General features: G+C 47.5%; 1 protein-coding gene across 1 annotated transcript in view; it reads left to right on the forward strand.

Moving 5' to 3' along the window:
- POU2AF1 (POU class 2 homeobox associating factor 1) overlaps positions 1–9,000 on the forward strand; it is a 74,323-nt gene extending 65,323 nt beyond the window's left edge. Inside the window, exon 5 of the mRNA XM_066605602.1 lies at positions 8,453–9,000. Within this exon, the coding sequence (XP_066461699.1) occupies positions 8,453–8,770 (318 nt within the window). The 3' untranslated portion in view covers positions 8,771–9,000. The remainder of the gene's footprint in view (positions 1–8,452) is intronic.
- The last annotated feature ends 4,578 nt before the right edge of the window (positions 9,001–13,578 follow it).

Consider the following 13,578-nt stretch of genomic DNA (forward strand, 5'->3'; position numbering starts at 1 on the left):
CGCAGCCAGCTACGCTTTACTGCTGGCTTCGCCATTTGCTTTCCTTAATTGGGAAAAAAAATACCTGCTCTCCAAGAGTTATAATAACTCTGCTACCCTCACGTTCTGTGACACATAAGCAGGGACACAGCACAGTTATTAAACTTCTCAGGTTCATAGAATATACGCAGTGCTGCCTGTTGGTGGGAAAAAACTGAAAACAAATCTATTTGTCCAGCCTCTGTCCGTCCTTACGGGCGGTGGACACGTGTGAGCTGTGTGAAAAACATTGCTAAATCATACGCAGCCAGCTACGCTTTACTGCTGGCTTCGCCATTTGCTTTCCTTAATTGGGAAAAAAAATACCTGCTCTCCAAGAGTTATAATAACTCTGCTACCCTCACGTTCTGTGACACATAAGCAGGGACACAGCACAGTTATTAAACTTAGATAATTCATTCACTAGAGGCAGTGGGGCCTTTCGTTTTCCAAAAAGGGCAAAAATTATATTTGCCCTGCAGTCTTGCGCCAATTTATTTCCTGCCTGGGAAATCTAATCACTGGTAATACAGCATGCTGAGGGGTAGGGGTAAGCCTAGAGGACGTGGACGTGGACGTGGCCGAGGACGCGGAGGGCCAAGTGAGGGTGTGGGCACAGGCCAAGCTCCTGATCCAGGTGTGTCGCAGCTGTCTGCTGCGCGATTAGGAGAGAGGCACGTTTCTGGCGTCCCCACATTCATCGCCCAATTAATGGGTCCACGTGGGAGACGGTTATTAGAAAATGAGCAGTGTGAGCAGGTCCTGTCCTGGATGGCAGAAAGTGCTTCGAGCAACCTATCGTCTACCCGCAGTTCTGCGCCGTCCACTGCTGCCAATCCGAATCCTCTGTCTGCTGCTCCTCCTTCCTCCCAGCCTCCTCACTCCACTACAATGACACCTGCTCAGGAGCGGGAACACTCCCAGGAACTGTTCTCGGGCCCCTGCTTAGATTGGGCAGCAGCGGTTCCTCTCCCACCAGAGGAGTTTATCGTCACTGATGCCCAACCATTCGAAAGTTCCCGGGGTCCGGGGGAAGAGGCTGGGGACTTCCGCCAACTGTCTCAACAACTTTCTGTGGGTGAGGAGGACGATGACGATCAGACACAGTTGTCTTGCAGTGAGGTAGTAGTAAGGGCAGTAAGTCCCAGGGAGCAGCGCACAGAGGATTCGGAGGAAGAGCAGCAGGACGATGAGGTGACTGACCCCACCTGGTGTGCAACGCTTACTCAGGAGGACAGGTCTTCAGAGGGGGAGTCAAGGGCATCAGCAGGGCAGGTTGCAAGAGGCAGTGCAGTGGCCAGGGGTAGAGGCAGGGCCAGACCGAATAATCCACCAAGTGTTTCCCAAAGCGCCCCCTCGCGCCATGCCACCCTGCGGAGGCCGAGGTGCTCTAAGGTCTGGCAGTTTTTCACAGAGACGCCTGACGACCGACGAACAGTGGTGTGCAACCTTTGTCGCGCAAAGCTCAGCCGGGGAGCCAACACCAACAGCCTCACCACCACCACCATGCGCAGACATATGATGGCCAAGCACCCCGCAAGGTGGGACAAAGGCCGTTCACCGCCTCCGGTTTGCACCCCTGCCTCTCCCCCTGTGCCCCAACCTGCCACTGAGATGCAACCCCCCTCTCAGGACACAGGCACTACCGCCTCATGGCCTGCACCCACACCCTCATCTCCGCTGTCCTCGGCCCCATCCAGCAGTGTAGTTCAGCGCACCGTTCAGCCGTCGCTTGCGCAAGTGTTCGAGCGCAAGCGCAAGTACGCCGCCACGCACCCGCACGCTCAAACGTTAACCGTCCGCATCGCAAAATTCATCAGCCTTGAGATGCTGCCGTATAGGGTTGTGGAAACGGAGTCCTTCAAAAGTATCATGGAGGCGGCGGCCCCGCGCTACTCAGTTCCCAGTCGCCACTACTTTTCCCGATGTGCCGTCCCAGCCCTGCACGACCACGTCTCCCGCAACATTGTGCGCGCCCTCACCAACGCGGTTACTGCCACGGTCCACTTAACTACGGACACGTGGACAAGCACAGGCGGGCAGGGCCACTACATCTCCCTGACGGCACATTGGGTGAATTTAGTGGAGGCTGGGACAGAGTCAGAGCCTGGGACCGCTCACGTCCTACCCACCCCCAGAATTGCGGGCCCCAGCTCGGTGGTGGTATCTGCGGAGGTGTATGCTTCCTCCACTAAAGCACCCTCCTCCTCCTCCTCCTCCTCCTCTGTCTCACAATCAAGATGTGTTAGCAGCAGCATGTCGCCAGCAGTCGGTGTCGCGCGGTGTGGCAGCACAGCGGTGGGCAAGCGTCAGCAGGCCGTGCTGAAACTACTCAGCTTAGGCGATAAGAGGCACACGGCCCACGAACTGCTGCAGGGTCTGACACAGCAGACCGACCGCTGGCTTGCGCCGCTGAGCCTCCAACCGGGCATGGTCGTGTGTGACAACGGCCGTAACCTGGTGGCGGCTCTGCAGCTCGGCAGCCTCACGCACGTGCCATGCCTGGCCCACGTCTTTAATTTGGTGGTTCAGCGGTTTCTGAAAAGCTACCCACGCTTGTCAGACCTGCTCGTAAAGGCGCGCCGGCTCTGCGCACATTTCCGCAAGTCCCACACGGACGCTGCCACCCTGCGCACCCTGCAACATCACTTTAAGCTGCCAGTGCACCGACTGCTGTGCGACGTGCCCACACGGTGGAACTCTACGCTCCACATGTTGGCCAGGCTCTATGAACAGCGTAGAGCTATAGTCGAATACCAACTCCAACATGGGCGGCGCAGTGGGAGTCAGCCTCCTCAATTCCTTTCAGAAGAGTGGGCCTGGTTGGCAGACATCTGCCATGTCCTTGGTAATTTTGAGGAGTCTACCCAGGTGGTGAGCGGCGATGCTACAATCATTAGCGTCACCATTCCTCTGCTATGCATCTTGAGAAATTCCCTGCAAACCATAAAGGCAGCTGCTTTGCGCTCGGAAACGGGGGCGGGGGAAGACAGTATGCCGCTGGATAGTCAGGGCACCCTCCTGTCTATTTCTCAGCGCGTACAGGAGGAGGAGGAGGAGCATGAGGAGGATGAGGAGGAGGGGGAAGAGACAGCTTGGCCCGCTGCTGACGGTACACCGGCTGATTGCCTGTCATCCTTTCAGCGTGTATGGCCTGAGGAGGAGGAGGAGGAGGAGGATCCTGAAAGTGATCTTCCTAGTGAAGACAGCCATGTGTTGCGTACAGGTACCCTGGCACACATGGCTGACTTCATGTTAGGATGCCTTTCTCGTGACCCTCGCGTTGCACGCATTCTGGCCACTACGGATTACTGGGTGTACACACTGCTCGATCCACGGTATAAGGAGAACCTGCCCACTCTGATTCCCGAAGAGGAAAGGGGTTCGAGAGTGTTGCTATACCACAGGACCCTTGCGGACAAGCTGATGGTAAAATTCCCAGCCGACAGCGCTAGTGGCAGAAGGCGCAGTTCCGAGGGCCATGTTGCAGGGGATGTGCGTAGATCGAGCAGCATGTACATCCCAGGCAGTGCAACAGTCTTTAAGGGCCTGGCCAGCTTTATGGCTCCCCACCAAGACTGTGTCACCGCTCCCCAGTCACGGCTGAGTCGGCGGGAGCACTGCAAAAGGATGGTGAGGGAGTACGTAGCGGATCGCACGACCATCCTTGGTGACGCCTCTGCCCCCTACAACTACTGGGTGTCGAAGCTGGACACGTGGCCTGAACTAGCCCTGTATGCCCTTGAGGTGCTTGCTTGTCCTGCGGCTAGCGTGTTGTCGGAGAGGGTGTTTAGTGCGGCTGGGGGAATCATCACCGATAAGCGTAGCCGCTTGTCAACCGACAGTGCCGACAGGCTAACACTCATCAAGATGAACAAAGGCTGGATTTCGCCAGACTTCTGTTCTCCACCAGCGGACAGCAGCGATACGTAAGCAATACGTAGGCTGCACCCGCGGATGGAAGCTACGTTCTCTCTCACCATCCAAAACGGGGACATTTGTGCTTCATCAATCTGTGTCTAATATTCCTCCTCCTCCTCCTCCTGTTCCTCCTCGTGAAACCTCACGTAATCACGCTGAACGGGCAATTTTTCTTAGGGCCACAAGGCTCACTCAAATAATTTTTCAGAACAATTTTTATAAGTTTCAATGCGCTTAAAAGCATTGGAACTTTAACTTGAACCAATTTTTCGTTACACTGGGCTGCCTCCAGGCCTAGTTACCACTTAAGCCACATTAACCAAAGCGATTAATGGGTTTCACCTGCCCTCTTGGCTGGCCATGGCCAATTTTTGGGATGTACATTAGTACTGTTGATACAGCAATTTTTGTGGGCCCTCGCCTACAGTGTAATCAAATTAATTTTTAGCCCACCTGCATTACAGCTGACGTTACCTCAGCTGTGTTGGGCAATGCAATGGGATATTTTTGTGTACCGCCGGTGGGTTCCAGGGAGCCACCCATGCTGTAGGTGCACACTGAGTTTTTAATACTTCTGTACACTTCTAAAAAACCCGTCTGACTGGGGCATGCAGTGTGGGCCGAAGCCCACCTGTATTACGCACGACATTACTACCTCAGCTGTGTTGGGCAATGCAATGGGATATTTCTATGTACCGCCGGTGGCTTCCTGGCACCCACCCAGGCAGTGGGTCCACAGGGAGTTAAACCTACATGTGTCCACTTGTAAAGAACCCCAGTCTGACTGGGGCATGCAGTGTGGGCCGAAACCCACCTGCATTAACCCTTTCCAGTCCACTGTGTGACCTGTGAAGACATTAGGGTTTAAGGCTGTACAGCTCCGTTGTTGGTAGACGTCCGTCGGGGTTCTCTTACTGTATATTGCCAGCCTCTCTGCTGTCGGAGCCTATCCTACGTGTCAGCTCATGCAGTACTGGCTTTAGCCAGCATATAGCGCCGTTGTATAACAGCAGAAAAAGAGTAAGCCCCCTAGGAAAACCATATACAAATTGGATTGGAAAGGGTTAAGCACAACATTACTACCTCAGCTGTGTTGGGCAATGCAATGGGATATTTCTATGTACCGCCGGTGGCTTCCTGGCACCCACCCATGCTGTAGGTGCACACGGAGTTTTTACTACATCTGTACACTTATAAAGAACCCCAGTCAGACTGGGGCATGCAGTGTGGGCCGAAGCCCACCTGCATTAAGCACGACATTACTACCTCAGCTGTGTTGGGCAATGCAATGGGATATTTCTGTGTACCGCCGGTGGGTTCCAGGGAGCCACCCATGCTGTGGGTCGACAGGGACTTCACAATAGGGAGTTGTACCTGCCTGTGTCTATGAATTAAAAAGCCCGGTCTGACTGGGGCATGCAGACACCTTGACAGAATGAATAGTGTGTGGCACATAGGTTCCCCATTGCTATGCCCACGTGTGCAGCTCCTGATGGCGGTGGCACAGGATTCTATTTATCATTGCTTCTGTACAGCATTGTGGGCTATCGCTCCGCCACTTTTAAAGAGGGTCGCTGCCTAGCCGTGCCAACCTCTGCAGTGTGTGCCTGCGGTCCCTCGTCATGGCAGACGCAATTCTAAATAGACATGAGCGTGGTGTGGCATGAGGGCAGCTGAAGGCTGCGCAGGGACACTTTGGTGTGCGCTGTGGGGGGGAGGGGGGCCGTTTGGGCAGCATGTAACCCAGGAGAAGTGTCAGTGGAGTGTCATGCAGGCAGTGATTGTGCTTTGTTGGAGGTAGTGTGGTGCTTAGCAAAGGTATGCCATGCTAATGAGGGCTTTTCAGAAGTAAAAGTTGTTGGGAGGGGGGGGGGCCCACTCTTGCCGGTATTGTGGCTTAATAGTGGGACCTGGGAACTTGAGATGCAGCCCAACATGTAGCCCCTCGCCTGCCCTATCCGTCACTGTGTCATTCCCATCACTTTCCTGAATTGCCCAGATTTTCACACATGAAAACCTTAGCGAGCATCGGCGAAATACAAAAATGTTCTGGTCGCCCATTGACTTCAATGGGGTTCGTTGTTCGAAACGAACCCTCGAGCATCACGGGAAGTTCGTTACGAATAACGAACACCCGAACATTTTGGTGTTCGCTCATCTCTAGTTATGTTCTCAAGTGTCTGTTTCTCCCAGCGTTATCTGGTCCTCCCTGGTCCTCCCTTGTATTCACTTTGTGATTCAGGTGGCTGTAGCACAGTCAGTTCCTTTGTCCAAGTTTCCGAATGGAGGTGTGGGAGGGTTTCTTCTGATAAGAACTGTGTCCAGACTTGTTTCTCATGAAAAAGAACAGAGGCACATCATTAGACATTGCACCGAATCTCATGCTCTAAAGCTATTTCTGCTTGAATTATTGTTTCACTACACACAAGCTTATTTACATCTTATACTGCTCCATTTTGTATCTAGCGGCCATTTTGAGACAGATTCTTCCATTTTATGGACCTGTACTTTCTCAGGACTACTAAGAAAAGTGAAGAAAGGAGGGAAAATGATAGAAGGTGTAGTGACTGATGAGCCACTAGGTCTTTGCACATGAACAAAATGGTGACTTCTATAACCCTTCCCCATTCCATTTTGGATTCAGGGTTTCCTAATAGGCTTCCTCTTTTTGCTGTTATACAACGGTGCTATCTGCTGGCTAAATCCAGTGTGTGTGCACCAGAGAGGCTCCGACAGTGGAGTGGCTGGCAATAGACGGTACGAATACTCTGCTAGACGTCTTCCGATATTAGAGCTGTACAAGCTTCAATCAGCATGTAGGAAGACGTTAGACAGTGGATTTAAAAGGGTTAAAGCCATTTTATATGCTCATAATGTGCGAATATTTCACTGTCCATACTGCTAGCACAATACCCAGAACCAACCTCCTCAACCAATTGTGGTCCAGCTAAACCAAACTTAGGTCAACATAAAACCCCATAGTAATCTAAATTTATTCTGTAAAAATGCTGTTGGCCTGGTAATGGGGCCATAATAAAGGCACACAACTGCACCCACATCATGGAAATCTGGAATCTTGGATCTCAGAAAACTGTAGGGTCTGTATTTCGGCTACAAATTTCTGCCCAACTGCAGACCTAATGACCTGAACTAACAGTATCGTAGAGACTAGAGATGAGTGAGCACCAAAATGCTCGAGTGCTCGTTACTCGAGTCGAACTTCCCGCGATGCTCGAGGGTTCGTTTCGAGTAACGAACCCCATTAAAGTCAATGGGCGACTTGAGCATTTTTGTATATCGCCGATGCTCGCTAAGGTTTTCATTTGTGAAAATCTGGGAAATTCACGAAAGTGATGGGAACGACACAGAAACGGATAGGGCAGGCGAGGAGCTACATGTTTGGCTGCATCTCAAGTTTCCAGATCCCACTATTAAGCCACAATAGCAGCAAGAGTGCCCCCCCCCCGCACTGTCAGCATTAAGATCGTTCTCCTCTGCCACAGCTGTGACAGCTGTGGCAGAGAAGAACGATGTTAGCCCATTGAATTCAATGGAGTCGGCAATACAGCCGGCTCCATTGAAAGCAATGGGCTGCTGGCGAGCGCGGGATGAATTTTCGGGAAGGGCTTAAAAATATAAGCCCTTACCTGAAAACCATCCTAAAATGTGTAAAAATAAAAAAATAAATATGTATACTCACCTTTCCGCTGAAGCCGGAGTTCAGCTGCGTCTGGCCGGCAGTTCTCCTGAACTGCTCTGAGTAGTATTCAGCAGCCGGGGATTTAAAATCCCCGCCTACTGAATGAGCTGCCTCTGATTGGTCACAGCCTCACCGAATACTCGAATGAGCATCAAGCTCGGACAAGTATGCTTGCTCATCTCTAATAGAGACCCATGCTATTAGTTGTAGTCACTACTGTTGAAACAGGATTTGTAGGCATAATCTAGAGGATAATTTGTGGCTGCATTACATGAGGCCTCAAGTAAAACTGATATTTAGTGACCGCAAAATACAGGGTGCGTAAAATAGTATAGTAACATAGTATGTAAGGCTGAAAAAATACATAAATCCATCTAGACTACTAACCTCCAGTGTTGATCCAGAGGAAGGCAAAAAAAACCCCAAAGAGGTAGAAGCCAATTTTCCCCATTTAAGGGAAAAAATTCCTTCCTGGCTCCAATCTGGCAATGGGGATAATCCCCGGGATCAGGATCAACAACCCTTCTGCAGATATTAATGATTAAATAGCCTGTAGATGTTCAATTTTCATGCACCCATTTGTACATTACTAATAAACTGATACCTAAACACCGTTTAATATTAATTGTAAAGTGGCCAACCCCTTTAATATTTTCCTACTACTACTTGTAAATGGCTGCTTACAAAACTCAGAAAAAAATGCTACTTCTGTAATTATGGCATGAAAACCTAATGTGTGTGAATGCAGATTGTAATTACTTGTCTTCTATATGTTAACTGAATGTGAACCTTTCATATACTTCTTCCTGGCAGACAAGAAACACCACTCCATGTGTGGCAACCCAACTAGAATATGCAGAGCAGCAAACCCCATTGACTTACTTTCCATGGGCACAGACCATTCCGAGTCTTCCTACCACAACTCATTCCATACCCTACCAAGCAACTCCAACCACAATTCAAGGTCAACAGCTTATCTCCATACCGATTCCAGTACAGGATTCTGTACCCGAGGAACTTGATGAGTCAAGACGAGACATCAACAATCTGCCGATGGAAAAATTGTTGCAAGAAGAGGAAGGAAATGATTCTTATGTTCTACATCACACTTTATCCATCGAGGGCCTTTAAAAGATGATTTTTTTTCTAAAGTATTACATTTATCAATTTGTAATGTGAAGTAATTCTTAATGCTACAATGTAGGGCTCACTCACACGGGCGCATTCTTTTTTGCTCCGTGAAATATGCAGCGTTTTCAAAGACCAAAACTGTGCGTATTCCCTGATTTCATGTATAAATAAGTAGTGAATATGCATGTATCATGCATATTCATTGTGTATTTACTTATTCCCATTGCCTTTAATGGGCTATTTCATTCCATAACATGGACCAAAATAGGACATGCTGCGTTTTATTTGGATGCGCGTGAATATGTATGTGAAAAAAGCGTATCTAAATACCCCAATGTAAATCAATGGGGTTTCAGCTCTTCATATTATACGCGTAAAATATATGTGTGTAATACAGAGCGTGAATATGCCCGTGTGAATGAGATCTAAGAGGTGTCTCAATCGAAAACATTTAGCGCCTGGGTGCAAGTCCAAGTGCTGGAACCCCTTCTGTTCTCTAGAATAGAGCAGCAGTGCGCATGCTCTACTGCCACTTCCTTCAAAGACCTTCTTGATGTGGTTGTTTGGCTGGTGGGAAGAGCGAGCACTAGAGATGAGCGAACGTGCTCGTTTAGAGCAATTACTCGATCGAGCATCGCTTTTATCGAGTAACTGCCTAATCGGGCACGTTCGCTCATCTCTAGCAAGCACCAAGGTCTCCAATTCTACCACATAGTGGGGATCCCAGTGGTCAGAAGACCATTAATTTAAGATTCAGTGATAGGTGATACATGTTTTTGATGGCACACCCCTTTATAGACATGTATCTCATTAGAATCAAAAAGAAACATAAACGTTTTGTTCCACAACAGTGAAAGAAAATGTTCCTTTTGTTCCATCCAGGATAACATCCCAATTTTTTTAGACATTTGTAGCCGTCATGAGCAATCAACTACTTACTGTACATATTTAGATATTAAAGGGAATGTGTCATTAGGAATTGACCTATTTTGTTTAAATCAAGTTTTTATTTTATCTTATGCAGCATATTTAATTTAACATATTTTCTTAACATTTTGGGTGATTTTTTACATTTTCAATATCCCCATGTATATTTATTTAAGAAATCCTGAAATCTTGCAGTTTTCACTCCTGCCATTAAGCCCAATATAGTCTGACACTTCCTAGAGATCACTTTTCAATAGTCATCCAACTATCATCCCAAGGAGAATAAGCCACTCTCACATAGGCGTTTTTTATAGTTTTAGTGCGGCGTTTCAAACGCTGTAAAACGCCTCCATTGATTTCAGTGGGGCTTCTCAGATGAGCGCGGTGTTTCTAATACGGTGATTTTAGAACGCTGTCTGCTCTGTTTTAGTGCGTTTCAGTGATTTTTAACGAGACACAAATATTACTTTGTTCCCATCACTTTTTCTATAACTGTTTTCTACTATTGCATTATATAGTCTGTTTATGTTGAACACAAGATAAATATGTCAGAGTTTAGTAAAAAAAAAATTATTTATTTGCATTCCTAACATTATATCAGAAAAAATATAAAAAAATAGGCAAAAATGAAGTGTTTGAATATTTTGTTTTGGAAATGACTGCATTAAAGTGAATGTTAGCATCAGATGTTGTCCTAGTTAAATAGTCACTGTCATTTCAACAAACTTTGCATAAATCAACAGTACAGGTGAATATAAAAAATGCCTCGTTCTTCATTTATTATGCCCATTTCCTCCTCCCCCTCCTACACTGCTCACTCATCCTAAAACACTGCTGAAATCCACCCTGGTAAACACAAGATCGACTGAAAGCTCACTGATTAGACAGATTACATGCGGCCCATAGATGTCTATGGAGAGCAGAGGGAGAGGAGCAGTAGGGAGAGACACTCATACACAGACATGCTGCCCATAGAAGTCTATGGGAAGGAGGCAGGAGAAGGATGAAGCTGCAGGCAGACACATAAACTTGCTTCCCATAGAAGTCTATAGAGGGAGGAAGAGGAAGATGAGTGGAATGGATGAGATACACAGCAAAGGCTACTGCAGCTAAGAGTAAGATTTCTATCTCACTCCAACTGCTTTATTCACATCAGTACTGCTCAGTACGCCTCTATAATGTCCTGTATGATGCTACTGCTGCTTCTGAGTGAGACAGGGGAACAGAATCTGCTGTTTCTCAATGTGCAGTGTATGGAGCCACCATAACAACAGACTCCTCCGACCAGCTATAGAGTTATTCCTCATGTACACATATGACAGCTTATTCTGAAAAATCACCTGAAAGTGCAGATATGCTTTAAAGTACAGGTCTAAGTAAGTGGAAACAAATATATTGTGCTAATAACCCTTAACCCTTTCCAATCCAATTTGTATCCTGGTTTTCCTAGGGGCTTACTCTTTTTCTGCCGTTCTACAACGGCGCTATATGCTGGCTAAAGCCAGTACTGCATGAGGTGACATGTTGGATAGGCTCCAACGGCAGAGAGGCTGGCAATATACAGTAAGAGAACCCCGACGGACGTCTTCCAACATCTGAGCTGTACAGCCTTAAATCATAATGCCTTCGGACGTCAGACAGTGGATTGGAAATGGTTAAGAGTACACCAGAATCTTTACGAGTATATTGCATTCATGGATGTAGAGCTATCCCTACCTTTCCCAACCCACCTCACATTTGAGTGACAGCTTTATAAATGTGCCAGCATGTATTAGATAAAAGTCAGCCATTTGACAGGATTCTCTGGAGCTGAACCTCCTTATTAAAGGCTTTCATATTAAAGGGGTTGTCTGTAGCGAAACAACTCCTGGAGGACACATTCACATATTTCCACTGCTCACAGTTATCGTATGGGGTGTCCATGTGCTGTCCAATGTGACTTGTACCCAAGAATCTCAAGCACAACTTGCATATGCCTGTGTGAAAGGGCCAGAAGTTAAGGTCCATCCACTGTAAAAATTGTTTTAAAACCACCTGTGGACTTTGGTGTGAATTTGCATTGGATTTTTTCACCCCTCTGCATTGAAAAGGGCAACATTTGCAACGGATATCTACCACAAAAATTGACATGCTGTGGATTTACAATTTTGCAGCATATGGATGAGGTTTGTTATTCTGAGTACTGAGCAGTGTAGATGTGATTTCAGTAGCTGTAACACAATAAATCACTATAAGCAGCAGCAGTTGCATCTGTGTGAATCACTATCGCTCTGCGGCAGCTTCCTCTTCCAGCTCTCCTCTCCATAGAGATCTATGGTTCCATGTGACAACACAGCCCTCCAACTTCTTGTAATCTGCCTCAATGTCTTTGTTACCAGAGACAGACTTCACAAGAGAACAGGCAGTAGAAAGGAAATTAAAAGCAAGTAAGACCACTAGTACCCAGCAGTCTAGCTCTTGAGCCTTACAAAAAGCTTGGCTCGAATAACGATCACCCAAGCATTTTGGTGCTCGCTCTTCTCTAGCAGTGACCATTGAAATATGTAGCATAATTAAAGGGGTTGTCCCGCGGCGAAATCCAATTTTTTTTTTTACTTACCCCCGCATTCTGCCCTGTTAAAATCAATTCCATTAGTTATTTAAAAAAAAAAATCACTTACCTGCATCCCCGTTCACGCAGCATCTTCTTTTCTTCTTTTAAAGATGGCCACCGGTCCTTTCTCAATGATGCACCGCGGTTTTCTCCCATGGTGTACCGCGGGTCTTCTCCCATGGTGCACCATGGATTGTCTTCTCCTTCCTTGCGTTCCACTGCCGATACAGCCACCTAATTGGCTGATCAGCACCACGTGACGGGGTGGAGCTACGATGACGACGCGCAGACCAGCTCTCCGGCGCGAGCACACAGCAGAAGACCGGACTGCGCAAACGCGTCTAAAAAAGCCAGAAGACACCGAAATTAGACGGAGCCATGGAGACGGGGACGCCCGCAACGGAGTGGGTAAGTGAATAACTTCTGTATGGCTCATATTTAATGCACGATGTATATTACAAAGTGCATTAATATGGCCATACAGAAGTGTATAACCCCACTTGCTTTCGCGGGACAACCCCTTTAAATATTTCAATGTATTGCATGTTTACCAGTTATCACATCGGCTAACACATAAGCACAAGGTGCCTCAAAGTGCAGTGACTAGAGATGAGCGAACATGCTTGTCCGAGCTTGATCCTCGGTTGAGCATTAGCATACTCGGAACTACTTGTTACTCGAATAAGCACCACGCGGTGCTCGGATGCTTGATCAAATTTCAGGAGAGAGAGAGAAAATTCAAAAATGCTCGATAGCCGGCGGGTCCATTGAAAAATGCTTGAGTCTCCCATTGACTTCAATGGGGTTCGTTACTCGAAACGAGCTCTTGAGCATTACGAAAAGCTTGGCTCGAATAACGAGCACCCGGGCATTTTGGTCCTCGCTCATCTCTAGCAGTGACCATTGAAATATGTAGCATAATTAAATATTTCAATGTCTTTCTTTGTGCGCTGTGATTACTCCTCAATCTTTACTCCTACAGTAAATGAAAATGTCTGCTAATTGACAAACTCATCCGTGTACAATAACCAATGCGGCACTACTATGGCCTAGCTCATAGATATACCCCTATGTCAGGAGTGCTCCAAAAGAAGAATAGCCTAAGTATCCACCAAGTATATTTTTTCATACAAAGTCAGAACATGATTTGTAAAATAGCCAACCTGCCTGGAAATATTTGCTCTAAGCATTATTCTCTGACACATCTATATTTCTTCCACTTTTATGTCTGCGCCTGTCTCGCCTATGAATGAGGCCAGGAACACCTGTGGCAAGGTATACAATACAA

The sequence above is a fragment of the Eleutherodactylus coqui genome, chromosome 6 (assembly GCF_035609145.1).
Source record: "Eleutherodactylus coqui strain aEleCoq1 chromosome 6, aEleCoq1.hap1, whole genome shotgun sequence".
NCBI lineage: Eukaryota > Metazoa > Chordata > Amphibia > Anura > Eleutherodactylidae > Eleutherodactylus > Eleutherodactylus coqui.